At 46.8% G+C, this 17,721-nt stretch overlaps 1 protein-coding gene across 5 annotated transcripts; it reads right to left on the bottom strand.

The window, feature by feature from the left end:
* Positions 1-361: 361 nt before the first annotated feature.
* Positions 362-17,034, bottom strand: med25 (mediator complex subunit 25). Of its 5 annotated transcripts, XR_010817379.1 has the most exons (21): positions 16,826-17,034; positions 16,306-16,478; positions 16,140-16,185; positions 15,916-16,040; positions 13,712-13,810; positions 13,141-13,261; positions 12,659-12,815; positions 7,274-7,413; positions 7,115-7,190; positions 6,434-6,681; positions 6,150-6,248; positions 5,781-5,866; positions 5,579-5,636; positions 4,371-4,478; positions 3,543-3,704; positions 3,181-3,285; positions 2,919-3,002; positions 2,600-2,782; positions 2,374-2,497; positions 798-1,030; positions 362-611 (listed from the first exon to the last, which is right to left on the bottom strand). XR_010817379.1 is itself a non-coding variant. In XM_066708798.1 (20 exons), exons 2-20 carry the CDS (start codon positions 16,443-16,445, stop codon positions 945-947), a joined length of 2,247 nt encoding a protein of 748 aa, XP_066564895.1. In that variant the 5' UTR covers positions 16,446-16,478; positions 16,826-17,034; the 3' UTR covers positions 362-944. The 5 variants fall into 5 exon arrangements, 4 of the variants coding, with proteins under 4 accessions (XP_066564895.1, XP_066564897.1, XP_066564896.1 ...); XM_066708798.1 differs by having other exon boundaries at positions 362-1,030; XM_066708800.1 differs by having other exon boundaries at positions 362-1,030; positions 2,374-2,494.
* Between the last annotated feature and the right edge of the window lie 687 nt (positions 17,035-17,721).

Raw genomic sequence — 17,721 nt, 5'->3', positions numbered from 1 at the left:
ATCCACCATCCCTTCTCCCTTCTTCCCTCCTACCCTCTCCCATTTATCTCCTCCCCCTCCCCTTCTCCCTCCTTCCCCTCCACATCTCCCTCCATCACTCCTTCCCCCTCCATTTCTTTCATCCTCTCCCATTTCCCTCCTTCTCCCTTCTGCCTCCTTCCCCCTTCCCTTCCAATTTTCCCTCCTTCGCCCTCCCCACCCACTCACTCACCCCTCCCTGCTTCTTCCCTTCCTCCTTCCTTCCTCCCTCCTCCCATCTGCCTCCCTACCTCCATTCTCCCACCTTCTGCCCTTCCCCTCCCCCTCCCCACTTGCCACTCTCTCCTTCCCTTCCCCCAACAGTTACTCCCACACACTGTAAAAAGGTTCATTCCTTTAATATCTTTGTATCAGAAAACAGCAGCTGAAATACATCCACCAAGAACTCAAAAAAGACAAAATATTAAAAAATAAGAAACTTAAAAATGTGATAGAGCACTGCTACCACTATGAAACAAAACTATAACTCCCAGCATCCCCTCTCATAAGAACTGCAATGTTGATGGGACAGGTAGTCCTTTCCGGTTCCAAACACAGGCCTTGTCCTAAAGCATAGAGGACTGCAGCATGGGCTGAAGAAAGAAAGAAAGAAAATAACTACTTCTCCCAGCATGCCTTGTAAGAGGAACTGACTTCAGGGGCTGAAGGTTAATGTAGTCCTTTCTGACTTGTTGCACTAAGCACTATCCTGCAATGGTGCCTTAATCCAACGGCATGAAAATTCATATATACAAATACTAATAGGGAAAGGAACCAACCCAAAACAACTCCATCTCCCAGCATGCTCACTCAGACATTAGTCAGAAGGGATGATGGGAAGTATAGTTCCAATGGATAGTAGTAGTTGGGTACAGATATTAAGATATGGTCTGTACTTGTGATCTACTATATTATATTGGTGCAGCTCAGATGAGGTCCATTAGAATTTCTTCCTCCATGGCACTGGGGGGCTGCGGCACTGTGGGCCGAGAGCCAGGCATCAACATCTGACCTGAGGGAGGGAGGGAGGGAGAGAGAGAGGGGGATTTGTATTAACTGTATTCATTCCTGTTATAACAATCTTTCTGATTTGATGTATTTACTCCTAATCCTGAATATGATTCTCTGGTTATAGCTACTATTGTCCTAAATGTGTTACTGTTATTATCGTAATTATATCGTTTAGATTTGATGTCTACGTGTGTCCGTGTTTATATGTACATATACATACACCGATCAGCCATAACATTATGACCACTGACAGGTGAAGTGAATAACACTGATAATCTCGTTATCATGGCGCCTGTCAGTGGGTGGGATATATTAGGCAGCAAGTGAACATTTTGTCCTCCAAGTTGATGTGTTAGAAGCAGGAAAAACGGGCAAGTGTAAGGATCTGAGTGACTTTGACAAGGGCCAAACTGTGATGGCTAGACGACTGGGTCAAGATCATCTCCAAAACTGCAGCTCTTGTGGCGTGTTCCCGGTCTGCAGTGGTCAGTACCTAGCAAAAGTGATCCAAGGAAGGAAAAGCAGTGAACTGGCGACAGGGTCATGGGCGGCCAAGGCTCATTGATGCACGTGGGGAGCGAAGGCTGGCCTTTGTGGTCCGATCCAACAGATGAGCTACTGTAGCTCGAACTGCTGAAAAAGTTAATGCTGGTTCTGATAGAAAGGTGTCAGAAAACACAGTGCATCACAGTCTGTTGTGTATGGGGCTGCGTAGCCGCAGACCAGTCAGGGTGCCCATGCTGACCCCTGTCCACTGCCAAAAGCGCCTACAATGGGCACGTGAGCATCAGAACTGGACCACGGAGCAATGGAAGAAGGTGGCCTGGTCTGATGAATCATGAGTTCAAGGTGTTGACTTGGCCTCCAAATTCCCCAGATCTCAATCCAATCGAGTATCTGTGGGATGTGCTGGACAAACAAGTCCGATCCATGGAGGCCCCACCTCGCAACTTACAGGACTTAAAGGATCTGCTGCTAATGTCTTGGTGCCAGATACCACAGCACACCTTCAGAGGTCTAGTGGAGTCCATGCCACGAAGGGTCAGGGCTGTTTTGGCAGCAGAAGGGGGACCTACACAATATTAGGCAGGTGGTCATGATGTTATGGCTGATCGGTGTATGGTTTGTATGATTTAAGTATGTATATATGCATGTATTGCAAATATTTATTCACTAACTTATCCCACTTCCCTGAATTAAGGAAAGGCCACAGTGTGTACACAGGTTTGTTACTGTTGATGTGTGCATCTATGAATTACTCTGGCAAAACTACAAATGTCTGTCATGCCAATAAAGCACCATTTGAATTTGAAATGAGAGGGCATGTATTTCCAGATGTATTACCTGGGAGGGTGGGTCTCCACTGTGCCTGCATCTGCTGCCCCCCCCCCGGGGTTGGGTGGACCATGGTCTGTCCCAGGGTCTGATGGGATAGCATTGCTCCCTGTAAGTGAGGTACAGCCGACTGCTAGATAGATAGAGAGAGAGAGAGAGAGAGAGAGAGTCAGTCAGGCAGTCAGTCAGTCAGTCAGGCAGTCCATCAGGCTGTCTGTCAATCAGTCCATCTCACCGGCTGCTGTTGACTAAGTAGAAGACTGCGGAGCTGTGGATTGGCTCCTGGGTTTGTGAGCCGCAGCATCTGTCCCTGAGGGGGTGGGGCCTGGCCTCCTTGTGCCCCGGGGTTGGTTGGAGCTCCAGTGACGGGCGGCTGCTGATTGGCTGCAGCGGCTGCCTGTTGTGCTCTCATCTGTAACTGAGACAGACAGACAGACAGAGAGAGAGAGAGTTAGAGATTATGGACTGGCACACTAACTGACACACTAACTGTAAGACAAAGTTAGAGAAAAACAGAAAAAAAAACAGAGGAAGAGAGAGAAAGAGACACTCACCAGGCTAGTCTGTCTCTGTTGCTCCTCCATGAGGGAAACAGTGGTGATGGCAGGAGAGATACCAGACACTGACTGAGAGGACAGCTGAGAGAGGGGGGAGGGAGAAAAAGACAGAAGGAGGAAAGGAGAGAGAGAAAAACAAGTTAATATAGACTGAAAATGTCTTCAATATGGATACACTGACTGACTGGACACTGAAAGAGAATGAAAGACAGAGAGAGAGACAGACACATTCAGAGATAGAGACGCACAGAGGCCATACCTGTTGGGACACATTGCTATGGGGGACGGAGAGAGGTCCGCTGGGTTTGTTCAGGAAACCTTGACCTGGCGGGACAGAACCAGACATCGGAGCCGCAGAACCCAACTGCAACGATACATTGACACTGATACACTGGCTGACAGACAGACAGACAGACAGACACTCAACTCATTGCCCGTGGTCAGCGATGACTTGATTCTACTTTACTTACAGCTGGCAGAGTGGATTAGTACCACAGTGAGAGAGATGGACATTAAACCCTCCTCACACACTGATTTTACATACACTCTGCTCACTCATCTATTATCACATGTGCAGTAATGACAGACTGACAAGACTTGTGCTCTGCCCATTCTGCTCACCGTGCGCTGCTTGTGGTTGGTGATGACCTGGCGGATGCCATTGACGAAGCCGCTCTGGTCGTTGGGGATCAGGCCCATGAAGATCTTCTTCTTGGAAGAGTAGAGCAGCATGAGCACCCGCACCTCGCAGGGGGCGCTGTGGGGGAAGTGCACACAGCCGGCCTGGGAAGGGAGTCAACAAACACTGTCTAACTCGGGAGGGAGTTGATACACTGACTGACTGGACACTAGGGTTGAAATGTTCCATGACAAGTTAAGCCCGGGAATTTTTTTTATTATTTTCCAATTTCATCAGAAAATGTTGGCTTTTAATAGTGAACTTTTTGGGGGGAGGGAATACACATAAGGCAATTCTAGGTCTTGTGGCATGTTTTGGTTAAAATATCCCCCTTAAATGGGAATCCAGTAGAGCTGCATGTTTTGGTCTGCATATGACATGGAAATGTAGGGGTTATTTGCATAGGCTGCATTTACAATTTTATTCCCACTAATTCCCATATATTCCCATGGAAAGTTTCCACCTTTGAATATTCCCAAAATTGTGCAACCCTACTTGACACTACAGTCCATCACCAATGACTGGACACTACAGTATGGTCACACAGACGCAATATTAACTACAGTTCAGTAAATAGAGATAGAGTTAGAAGTACTCAAATCAAATCTGGTGCAGTTACTTCAGTACAGTAGGTTTACAGTGATAATGAAAGACACCAGCTCCATCTGGTGGTGAAATGTGATCACTGCCGCTGCCCTGTAAAACCAATGGGCACGACTTCCCCTGGTGGTGGCATATGGGAAAGGCAGACAGGCAGAGAGAGGACTCACGAAGCCATTGGCCATGATGCGATACAGTCCCTTCAGAGACTCCAGGTCCTTGTTGGTGAACTGGAACTGAACCATCCTGGAGTTCCTGAACAGAGGACCCAGAGTGGTCTTCACACAGACAGGTAGAGAGAAACAGGTGCACAGAGACAGGCAGAGAGAAAAAGGGAGAAATCAATATTAATGTTATGCTGACTGACTGATACTTACACTTCACACTTACTAGGGCGGCTGAGGACCCTCAAATTTTGTCCTGTATTTTTCTGACCCCGTTCACAATTGATGTTGTAAGAGGCCTAAGTGCATTCATAAGTAGCTGAAAAGGAGGCCTAAACCTGTGACAAAATGCATGCTACAATGAAACAAATTTGCAAAAACAAACCAGTTTGGCTTGACATTAAGTATGCTTACAGGTGTATATTATCGCTTCTATATGGTCTATGACAGTATTTTTAACCATTTGCAGTTGATGCTTTCTAGTAGAATTTTTAAATACATGATGAGACATGTGTGTCGGTATAGTCGGTTCAATGGGGAAATCAAATTAATGCATTTCAAATGCCTGTATCTTCAGTTACAAGTCTAAAAGTGCAGTTATACAATTTACCCAAAAGCCAAGAACTTTTAGTAGCTTTCAATATAGAGATTTATAATCTGAAATATGTGTAACATATGTGAGGGGGATCACCAACTTGGCAATAGTTAAAAAATATAAAGACTTTAAGGTCATTTAAGGTAGTTCTCAGTGGCCATGAGTCTTGTCATATGGAATTCAATCTAATTACAATGAAAAGGTTTTTGTTTGTGTGCTAATTGTTGCAGCTCTGCACAGTGGAAGTCTGCCCTACGTGAACACAACCACAGATCTCAAGCATTGTAACAAATTCACTGTGATATCTTTTTGTGTAAGTCTTCAGCAGCAAAACATCAGAAAGAAATGATAAATCATCCAAACAAGTACCAAAATGTTATGTTGGGTGTGCCAGAGAACGAAACACAAACCCAAATATGGCTGCAGCATGTACCTTTTTAAAAATATGACATCCACTCATTCAGACTCTCATGAACACCAACAATGCTTTTCCCTTTTAATTTGGTTGGGCGAGCAATTGATACCCATCGAAAGAAGCCACCCACTTATATCTTTACAGACAGCAGCTTTGGTATACTTCACCCATTTCTACTTCGAAATGAGCGAAGTAGAGACTCACCAGCAGTTGCTGAGGAATGAGCTGCATAATGAGTTTCTGGGGCCACTGATCTGCATTTCTGAAATGAACGAGAAAAAAAAACAAAAAAAAAACATAACTTCAATTCTATCAATACAGTACAGTACAGACGCACAAAGTAAACTACAGACACACCCACATAGTCTAGTACAGATGCAAACAGTCCTGTACAGTACAGACTTACAGATTCTCTCCTTGGTTCACATACACCTGGCAGGGGAGTGAGCGAGTGAGTTTGGTGTTGGAATCGATGGAAGACGACTTTGGCTTCTGAGGAAGAGAGAGAGAGAGGGAGGAGAGGGGAGAGGGAGAGAGATGGAAGAAATGTGGAAAGGAGGGATTGAAGAGAGTTGGAGGGAGGAAGAAAGCTCACGAAAGAGTGAGAAAGAGAAAGTGAAACACACAACCTTATCATTAAAATGACTGAACTGGGTCCAACACCAAAACAGATTAAAAACAAACTACACTTCCAAGCATCCCCCACTGGCTCTGGCATAAGGAAGCTGGGGAGAGCTGAGGAAGCAGAGCATGCTGGGAGCTGTAGCTGACTCACCTCCTGCCACTCCAGTACTCCACTCCATGCCATTACTTTATTGCCTCCAGCCTGCTGGGAGCCAAGTGGATTGGTGGGGGGCGGGGCTGCAGACACCGGCTGGGAGAAAGAGGGGGAGGGAAAGAGGTAGGGAGAGTGAGGAATAGGGAGGGGTAGGGAGGGGTAGAGAGGGAGAAAAGCAGAGAGAATTGTTTGTTAATATAGATAATTATGCAAGTACATTGATGACAATCCAGTACAGTACTGACACAGAGCCCTGCTCTCTGATAGGTTCAATCCCTCACCATTCCAGGCTGACTGGTCGGAGCTTGCTGCTGATTGTTCACAGACTGCTGCTGTGGGGGTGGAGCCTGTGGCTGAATGGGTGGCTGGCCAGGGGGCGGGGCCTGAGGCTGTGGTTGCTGAGGTGGTGGGGGCTGTTGCTGCGTGGTTACAGTTGATAGGCTAGGTTGGGTGGACGGGGGAAGCTTGACTCCACCCACAGGGGGCAGACTAGCTGATTGGCTGAAAGAAGTGCCAGGGTTCACTAAAACTGAGAATAAAACATTATATTACATATTACATTTTTTGAATTTAACTGAATTGAGAGAGAGAATGAGAAAGCACGGTTTCGCACAGCTATATTCAGGGCCATCTGTCCTGAATATAGCTGTGGGAAACCCATCTGGTCAAAAATCAGTGCCACATGGTTAAACAAATGAGTGAATTCTTGTGAATTATCATCCCCCCCCACCCCAGTCGACAATATGCTGGCACCCCCCCCACACCTATTAATCTGAAACCTATGCCTATGCAAATATCTGGGGGAAACCCTGGAGAAAGTCAGAGACACAAAATGCACACAGAGTGGGAGACGGGACAAATATACACACAGACACACACAGTTACAGTGACAAACACACAGGGTATGAGTGCGAGACCCAGAAAGAGAACACAAGCTCAAAAGTGAGAGTTCAGGGACTCACAGCGGCTCTTCTGACTGTTGGCAGCTTCAACCGCCATCTGGGCAGCAGCCTGGGCAGCATTGAGTGAGGAGGACACCTGAAAGAGAGAGGGAGAAGTCGTTATTACAGTACAGACTGACTGGACACTACAGTACAGATACACAGAGTATGGAAGCTCACTTGATACTGATGACTGCTGCTGATTGGAGGAGGGGCCTGGGGGGCAGGTGTCATTACAGGTTGATTGACAGACATGGATGGGGGGGGCAGCACTGGCTTCAGAACTGGAGGAACAATTGAAGAGCCCCCTGAGGAGGACACTGAAAGAGAGGGAGAGAAAGATCAAACTTAATGGTAACATAAAATCAGAAAAATAAATGGTCAGTGTTTAAGTCAGTGTAAGAGTGAGACATTGAGTCCATTTGTCTTCTTATTCATCTTGCTAACTTGCTCTGCTCGCAACTGTTGCTCGCTTATGAAAATTGCATAAACACCAGAACTTTTGAACAACAACATTTGCAGGGTGTCAGGCAGAGAGACGTTCTCATGGAGGCCCTAGCTGCTTTGGAGGTGCTGATGAGCTGGGGCACTGCACCCAGTCCATCGCAGATGGAACTGTGAAGTGGTCAGACAGCAGCCATTAGAGGCTTATTGGAGGACAAAGTGAGTGTGGGTGTGTACCGAATGGCACAGCCTGGTTGCCATATTCTGTGTACCCACAGAACAGGGCACGGGACTAGACAGCGAGCACGTCACCCAGCACGTCACCCAGCAGGGGAGTAGGCAGTGCTGGACAGCAAGCTGGATGAAGAGGATTGAGTTCCCAAGCCTGCCTGTTGGTGGTCATGTGAAAACCTGATGTAAAAATATGTGAATCCCCCTGATAATTAACCACAAACATGCACATGTGGCCATGGAAACCACTAGAATTTCAGAAAAATATATGATTATTAATATTAATATAAAAATGTACTATAGCTAATATCTAAATCAACAATCTCCATGATCCACAAATGTCTTCTCATAAAATCTCTCATCTCATCAGTGTTTAGCTACATCCCATGCACCTGCTCAAACACTGAGCCAAACCTCAAAGGCAGTGAGCAGCAGGCAGTGCCAGGCCAGACAGGGGGCAACATATAGTAACTGTCAGGCCAGACAGGTGCATCAATTGGATCGTCTCTGGAACGCTCCATTTCCCACAATTCTTGGGTTGGCCGGAACTACAGTTGACATGTCCTTCTCACATCGGTTGCGTATCCTACAGCTTGCTGCACCGTCGGTGCTCATGGCTGCGGTCTGTCTGGCGTCACATGCATCTCATCGAAAACCACCTTTCACAAACCCTGCAGTAATCGATGTAATTGATAGACATCTTTTATTATTTATTAATTTGGAATTGCCAATATTTTAGGTCACAGCATCATTATCATTATTATTATGCACCATAGATTTACTTTATGTATGTTAAAATAATTGATGCAATTGAATAAAGCATTGACAATGCTAAAGTGTTGATCTAGAATTCTGTATCTATGATGTCGACAAATCTGTTCACGGCTTCACTGTGATAAGTTGACATTCAACTCCACGAACAAGGTGGCAGCAGTAGTTTTAGTGTCCCTCTTGATCTCTGCATTGTCTTTGTTTCACAGCAAAAGCTAGCATCTCCCACAGCACCTTTTCTACACAGATTTCCAGAGCGGACGGGATTGCCGTACTCCTGAAAAACCCCTTCATAACAGCAAAAACATTTAAGGTTATAGAGGCGGGCAGACTGGCCAGCCTCGATTTTAAATACAAGGGGGCTGTATTGAGGCTGGTCAATGTCTATGCCCCCACCAGCCAGAGAGAGAGAGTCCTCTTTCTCCCTCAGCTACGCCCGCTCCTGATCGGCACCTTGCCAGTTATCATTTCAGGTGATTTCAACTGTGCTCTGAGGGATGTAGACCGGAGTAAGCCCCGCAACGATAGATCCAGCAGGGACCTCGCTGCGTTCGTGGAGGACTTTGAACTCTGCGACGCAGGTCGGGACCTGGTCCCCTTGTTCACCTGGGTGAGTTCTTCTGGCTCCTCCTTCTCCAGGATAGATCTCGTCCTCCTCAGTAAGCCACTGGAGAGGACCGCCATGTCTTCGGAGGCGGTCTTCTTTTCAGACCACAGGCTCCTGACGACAGAGGTGCTCATCCCGAGCACACGGGAGTCGGGGCCTGGGGTCTGGAAGCTCAACACCTCCCTGCTCGATGACCCTCGTGTTATTAAGACCTTTAGCAGACGCCTCGAGGAGTGGAGGACCCTGAAGGACCTTTTTGATTCTCCCATAGAGTGGTGGGAGATGGTGAAGAAAAGAACCAAGGGCTACTTCATTCAGCTGGGGAAACGGAAAGCTCGTGAGAGGCGGGCGAGATATTCCCATCTAAACGCCCGCCTCCAGCGCCTGAGTCTTTTACAGCTCAGAGGCTTCAACCTAGCTGAGGAGGTGGCCCGGGTCAAACTGAGTCTCTCCGCCCTCTATCGGGAGGAGCAAGAGAAGATCAAGGTCCTTTCCAGGGTCCGCATCATGGAGGACGATGAGAAATGCAGCCGCTTCTTCTTCAAGAAAACGAAGGAGAGGCGGCCTGCAATGTCCTCCATGATCGACTCCTCGGGGCAAGAGGTGGAGGGCAGAAAGGCTGTTGAGACAGTGGTGCGGGATTTCTACAGGGAGTTGTACGACCAGAAGGTGGTGGATCAAAATCTGATCCATCACTTTCTGTCCCTGTTGGAGTCCCGCAATGAGGGGGACGAGGAGGAGGAGGAGGATCCAGAGATCACCACCACTGAACTCTCCCAGGTGATAAAGAGTCTTAACTCTGGAAGGACACCGGGTCCCGACGGGATCCCTGCTGAGTTCTATAAGATCTTTTGGGAGGTGCTTAAGGAAGATCTGGGCCAGGTCTTGGGGTCGATGTACAGAGAGGGCAGATTGGCCCCTTCGATGAAGAAGAGTATCCTCTCCCTTCTTCACAAGAAGGGAGACCAAAAAGATCTGAGGAACTGGCGGCCAGTCAGCCTCCTGTGCACCGACTGCAAGATACTGGCCAAAGCACTGACGCTCCGGCTGCAGCGGCCACTCCCTCAAGTCGTGGGTCCCGACCAGGTCTGTGGTGCCCGGGGGAGATCGGCGGCCGACAACGCCATGCTGCTCAGGGATGTCGTGGCCTACTCGAACGAGAGAGGGCTTCCCCTGGTCCTAATCAGCTTGGACCAGGAGAAAGCCTTCGACAGAGTGGGCCACGAATACCTGCAGCTCGTAATGGAGAGGATGGGTCTCGCTCTTGGCCTGAGGAAGTGGGTCAAGATCATCTACAGCGGCCTAAGCAGCAGGGTCCTTGTGAACCGCCACCTGACCGAACCATTTCCGGTCAGGTCGGGGGTCCGGCAGGGTTGTCCCCTGTCGGCCCTGCTGTACGTCCTCTGCTTGGAGCCGTTCATGCAGGCGATCCGCCGGGACGTCCGGGTGACAGGTTTCCATCTCCCGGGTTCCGGCGGAGAGCAACTGAAGGCCCTGGCCTATATGGACGACGTGGCCGTGGTTTGCACGGACGCTCCGTCCGTGGCCAGGGTCGAGGAACTGCTGGACGGCTTCTGCAGGGCGACGGGGGCCGCTGTGAACAAGGCCAAGAGCGAGGTCTACCTCTCCAGGGCATGGCCTGTCGGCCGGGGCCCGCCGACCGTGTTCCCTGTGAAGCCGTCTATCAAGGTTCTGGGGATCACGATCGACGGGACCAACACGGGCACCCGGAGCTGGGAAGAGGCCATAGCGAAGGTCCAAAGGAAGATCCACGGCTGGAGCACAAGGACCTTGACGATGGCTGGTAAGGTGCTGGTCGTAAAGGCCATCCTCTTCCCGATACTCCTCTACGTAGGAATGATCTTCCCCCCAGACAAGGTCATCGCAAAATTAGTGACCCGAATTATATTTCGGTTTGTCTGGGGGAGCAAAATGGAGAGGCTGAAAAGAGTGCAGATGGTGAAGGGTACCCTGGATGGAGGCAGGGGGGTCCCGGACGTTGTGCGGCTGATAAAGGCGCAGGGGCTGGCCTATGTGGTCAAGAACATCCAGGCTGCTGGCAAGAAAGTGAGTTTCATGAACCGCTTTTATTTTGCCAGCAGCCTGAGACCATTCGGCCTCTGCGCCATGGATAACACCAGGCCGCACTCGTGGGATCCCCCGCCGTTCTACAGGGCGCTCCGAGCCTTTGCGCTCGAAGTAGGCCTCCATAAAGTCGTGCTGGCCTCCTGGGATTACAAGACCATCTGTAGTCAGATGAGATCTACCCAGGAGACCAGCCGGATAGAAGATTTCCCTCCCGAAACCTGCCGGTTTATCTGGGCTAACGCTACGCACGTTTGCCTCACGAATACGCAGAAAGATGTCTCCTGGATGGCTGTGAGTCGGTGTCTCCCCACCCGAGTGTTCATGCACAGAAGGGGCATAGCTCCTTATGACACCTGCCCCTATAAGGGTTGCCTGGGGAAGGAGACGGAGGCTCACATCTTTAGTGAGTGCCCCTCCGCCCACAGGGTCTGGCTCCTGTTTTCTCCGTTCCTCCACAGGTTTGCCGTTCCTGCGCGGGCGACCGCCCAGCAGATCCTGTACGGTCCGGCAAGGGGAATTTCATCATCTACCCTGAGGTGCTGGTGGCGTGTCGTCTGCGCAGTGAAGCAGGCACTGTGGGAGGGACGGAACATCTGTCTGTTCAACAAGCAGGAGCTGGACCCGATCGTCATCGCGCGGAGGGGCATGGTGTTCGTAAGAGACTATGTCAATCTGGAGGTCCATCAGAGGGGCAAGGAGGAAGCCTATAAGAACTGGCACATACAAGATCTGGGGGAGCTCAGGATCCCATGATGGGACCCACGTCCCGGGACGGTCAGTTCCCCCTGCTGGAGCCCGAGTCCAAGATCTTTTAAAGATTTTATGGATGATTGTTTTTAAAAAAAAGATTTTAAAAATGAATCTTAATTGTTTTTAAAGATTTAGTTGTTTTTAAATCACATTGTTTAGGGTTTTTGGTATAGTTTTGTTATATTCTTTTGTCAAATACATTGACCGTTTTGGGTTTAATTTAAAATGCATTGGACCTTTTTTGTTTGTTTTTTATTTTTTCCTTTTTAATTGTTTTTTATTTTGTCCTATGCATTTTCAGTTATTTTCAATGTATTTGACCTTTATGTTGGTGAGCAGTTTTTGCTTTTATCACATTTTGTTTTGTTGTTTTGGGCACGTTTATTTTTAAGTTAATTGTTTTGTTCCTTGTTAAAATCACAAAGATTTTAAAATTTTTTAAGTGATTTTAAGGACTGATATTTTAATGATTTTAATCATAAGCATTAAAAAATTGAATTGTTTTTATTTAATGTAAACGTAAAATACTTAACCAAATAAACAGTATTTCTGCAAGGGGTTTAGCAACGTCACGCAGTAGCATTCGAAGTATGTGCATCTCTGCATTTCTGTGCAGAACTGTGGAAATCTGTGCAATGTGAAGGCAACCCATCTCTTTGGTATTTCTCTCTCACCAGGAAGTGCGATGCCTCTGACCAGGATCATGTGTCGGGGGTCCTGGCTGTAGTCCTGGTGGGCAGAGTCAGCCCCACCACCTGGTGATGCCTTGTCGAATAGGGAGTGGAGGGCAGGGAGCTTCCTCGGAGACAGGACTGAGAACAGGATTCCCCTCTGAGAGAGAGAGGGGGTATATAAAACAAACACATACAGGACAGTACAGTCACATGCGTGTAAAGTGTGTAAACCCACTGTGCACACACACTGAACTATCACACCTGGAACTACAGAGGACAGAGGGCTGGGGCTGGTTTATTCTGGTGTATATATTTAATTTATAGATGTTAATATTACTTTAATACATTATTTAAATTACAATATATTCCATCCCCCATTCCCAGGGTGGCATTTATACACTTTGCTTTAAAAGCTTTGGCCACACTGCAGGACTCCTGTCATGCAAATAAAGTGAATTTTGAATTTGAGAGTGTGTACTCACATCCCTGATGATCTGCACCAGGCTGTCAGCTGTGCAGCCGGTATAACTCATGCTCTCCACGGCGGGTAGGAGGTATGGGGGGGAATTACAGATCAGCACGCATACCTTGTGGGTCTGACCTCTGAGAGAGAAAGGAAGGGAGGAAGAGAGGGAGAAAGATCAAACTTAATGGGAATATCACAAAATCAGAAAAATAAACTGTGGGTCTCCAGTCACTTAGTGTCTCTCAGTAACCCTCGGTGTTCTCAGTGTATTATTATTATGTTTCTCAGCAAACGCCTTATTCAGGGTGACTTACAATTGTTACAATATATCACATTAGTTTTACGTACAATTACCCATTTATACAGCTGGGTTTGTACTGCCTAGGATTGAACCCACAACCCGCTCAGAATAGAGCCCTAATTGCCACTCCAAACTGCTGCCCAGAATCTTGGTCTTAGTGTCTCTCAGCATCTCTCAATGTGTCTCTGTGTCGTAGTGTCAGTGTGTATCTCTGGCTCTCTCAGTGTCTCGGTGTGTCTCAGTCTCTCAGTGTCTTCCTGTGATGTAGTCTCAGTGCATCTCTCACATCTGCTCTCTCATTTTCTTAAAGTCATCGAACAGCTGAAGCGCCACAGAGAGGCCTTCTGCGATCAAACTGCAGCTCTCCGCACCCCCGCCCATGAATCTGGGAAAGATAGAGAGAGCATTAAAACAGACACACTGCTGTACATGACCAACCAGCCACATCAGCGCACTGACTGACATAAACAATATTAACACCGACTGATACACTGACTGACTGACAAAAATCACTAATTTCACCCCTACTCCTGGTAGGGACGACGACGACAGCCGAAGTGTCTCCATGGATAATTGCCAGGACTGAAAATACCTGGTCCTTGAGCAAAATAAACCACATTTCCCAGCAGCTCCTGGTTCTTTGCTGGGAGCAAGGATAGCTGGCCATTGATCTTTGATTTATGAAGCTCCTGTGTCAGGGTGCGTTCATCCAATCAGAAACAGTGTGAGGTAACCAAAGAGCAATGATATATTATCTTTGTCTTTCTTTTATATTAATTGTTATTGTCTTTATGTCTACTGTCTAATTCCTTTAATTTAGCTCAAATTTGCTGCTTCCTTTATACGAGTCATTATCACCACTCGGGATGAACTTTTTTTCTATGGATTTCTTAGTCAGCACAAAAGTGAGTTTGTGTGAAAGCAATTCTCTCAAAAACTTCCCGGATTTTAGCTTTCGCCAGTTCAGACTCACTTAAAACCTTAAAAACATGCCATGTATATTTCTATGTAATCGATCACATGAAGAAGTGAACATTTTAATTATATTGGTAAACCCTAATTACAGGTAACTACATACAATACTGTAATGCTTTTGTAAGAATAAGTTCTTCCAAGTTAGTTACAATCAGTTAGCTACATATAGGCTACGACACTGATATGCTAACACACATGGCTATGCAGGAGATTTAAGCAACACAAACGTGTGCTTTTAAATAATGGAACTCACTTTAATTCTCCCACAGAGAAATTATAATGGAAAATATCTGTGATACTTAACTTATTGTCAATGTTAATGGGGATCGTGATAAAGGAAGAAGTAATACACATCTATTATTTTTGTAAACATGACCTGACCTGTTGACCTGAAACATTTGAAATGAGAATTTAAAATTTTGCCCTGGACCTAATCAATCAATCAATCCATTGGGTTCAACCCACCCGCCGGCCACAAAATAAAAACATGGCAGTGATGGAGTCAGGGGTTATTTCGCTTACACTGGGAAACCACCATCTATTGAGTTTGTAATTGGCGGGTGGCTCGAAGTGTTGTCCTGGCCAATACTAGGAAAAAAGCAATGCTCCACATTAGAGACCTGTATTTAACTAAAAACTAACATGTACATGAAATAGCTATGTGGTCTATATTTTAGCTAAAATTTAAACTGATCCTTAATTACAGAGAAAATAATGAGGATGTTGTAGGACATTTTTATGTTAGGAAACTGAAATTAATCTGCACAACACATATGGGGAAACTATTAGACAAATAGCACAGTTTTAAGTGATGTAATTTGTTTTATAAATATTTATTCAATACATCCCAGGTTATACTTTTGAAAATCTGGCAACCCTAGTGTGGGTGCCAGTGTGTGTGGGTGTCTGAGTTTATGAGTCCTCATGTGTGAGTCTGTGCGTGTTTTAAATTCATGTATGTGTGTGTTTGTTTGTTGGGGAGGCTGTTTGTGTGTGCTTGTCTGACTGTGTGTGTGTGAGTGGGTGAGTGTCTGTGTGTGGGTATGTCGGTGTGTGAGTGTCTGAGTTTATGAGTCCTCATGTGTGAGTCTGTGTGTGTTTTAAATGTATGTGTATATATATGTGTGTGTGTGTGTGTGTGTGTGTGTGTGTGTGTATGTGTCACGGGCGTTTGTTTGTTTGTTGGGGTGGGCTGTTTGTGTGTGCTTGTCTGACTGTGTCTGTCTGTCTGTCTGTTTAGAGGCCTACACATTGCTGCAATGGCTCAACCAGCCGATTCCATGACCACTCCCATGATTCTCTAGAACCAACTCTGAGTGTGAAGCATGCTGGGAAATACAGGTTATTTTAAATCTGTACCAATCTATAGGCGTGTGGGGGAGACACAGAAAAACAAACTACCGTGATCATGCAGCACCGAATCCAATAGCATGGCATGCTGGGAAGTTGTGTATTTTCCCGGTCTGATGAGCATGTGAGAGTTTTAACAGGAAGAGCAGTAGCCCCTGTACTTACTGAATGCTGTCGATCCACGTGACCAGCTCATAGGCGGAGCTTGTGGGGGCGTGGCACTGGACATAAGATTCCGGGGCGCAGTCGACAGTGTTGAACACCACTAGACTGTACTGAGTACCTCCATACTGAGGGAGGGAGGGAGAGAGGGTTAATACAGTACAGAGAACATGACTGACTGGACACTGCAATACATAGAGAGAGATAAACAATTAAAAGGAACTCACATCGCCACCAAAGTCTGTTTCTGCTGGGGGACCTCCATTGAAATACCTGAGGGTGGGAGATTGTAAAATTACATAGAGGGAGGCAGGGAGGCAGGGAGGCAGGGAGGCAGGCAGGCAGGCAGGCAGGCAGGCAGGCAGGCAGGCAGGCAGGCAGACATTCACTCACTCAATAGCAGGCAATATATAGTGTTTCCGTAGCGACTCGAAGTATGGCCCCAGATTGGCTGTGCCCTCGATGACAAACACGACATCTGCCACTGGATTGGCTCCCGCCTGTGTGGGTGCATCCATGGAGGGCACAACCATCTCCACTGGGAAAGGGAGGGGCTAAGTCCTTGACTGACAAAACAGAGAGGGAGAGAGTACATTCAAACTGATAGGACACTACAGTACATTAACACTGTCTGTCTGGACACTACAGTACATTAACACTGGCTGGCTGGTTGGATGGCTGACTGAAAACTACAGTACATTATTAACGTTGACTAACTGGACAGTACAGTACATTAACACTGATTGATAGGCTACTACAGCACACACACCCCTATTGAACAAAACTGTTGCACTTACACGGTTACTACAGCACCATTGTACTTCACGTATTACAAGGAAACTCCTGAATTACATTAAAAATAAGAACATTTAACATTTAGTATATATAGACAGATCTACATTTCGATACATACGCAGCCCTTCGCCGGTAGAAACAACGATAATAAGCGAGGCCTCCAAGGCCGTCTCTCGTCGTGTTCGTTTCTCTTCTTGCTAATGTATCCCTCTGTCCGTCTCTCTGCCTCTCCGTTGCCCTCTCTCGGTCCGTGATTCCGCCGTTTACTAGCTCCGTAAGTTGAACACCCCCCGCAAATACCCAGCTTCGCGCTCGGTCATCGACAGATTAGGTCTGATTCCCTTCTCTTTCCGCTTGAACTGTATTGTTTTCCGTTTAAAGGGGAGAGAAGAGCAGACTTGAGCAGTCGAGCGCCGAGAAGCCTATCGTGTTGTATGTTGTCTCGGTCTCTTTGTCTGTGGCTGTGTCCAGACAGTCAGGCTATGAGTCAGTCAATGCGTATTGTGTACACTAGATTTCAGCAAGTATGTTAAGAGATGCGATACTTTATTTTAAATTGATTCTTACTTATTTTCTATACACACCATTAACATGCCGGGGGCGGAGAGGGCACTTAGGGTTCTGTGCACCACACACTAATCCACACATACTTGAACAAACACATAGACCCAGAACTGGACAGTTTCTGTAAGTTGTGCTGTGGAGCCAGGGTGGTGCTGGAGCCGGTAGTGCTGGAGTCTGGAGCGGAGCGGAGGTCATGGAGCTGCTCCACTCTCTCCCCCATCCACTGAACTCATATTAAGTCCAGTTGCCTTGAATTAACGAAATATGTAACTTCATGGGTATTGTGTGTTGGGGGTTATAAAATAAGATAAGTTCTCACTCCAGCTATTAGTACATAATTCTTTATTTTTTATGAGTTGTAATTATATGACACCTTCATTTTCTCACTCAGTTCAAGAACCAATTCTATCATCTCTTCTAAACCACTTGCAAGAGAAGGAAAGTCAATTT

Source organism: Amia ocellicauda, chromosome 7, assembly GCF_036373705.1.
Source record: "Amia ocellicauda isolate fAmiCal2 chromosome 7, fAmiCal2.hap1, whole genome shotgun sequence".
In the NCBI taxonomy this organism is placed as follows: Eukaryota; Metazoa; Chordata; class Actinopteri; order Amiiformes; family Amiidae; genus Amia; species Amia ocellicauda.
The sequence above is the reverse complement of the archived record's forward strand: the minus strand, read 5'-3'. Positions and strand labels throughout refer to the sequence as shown.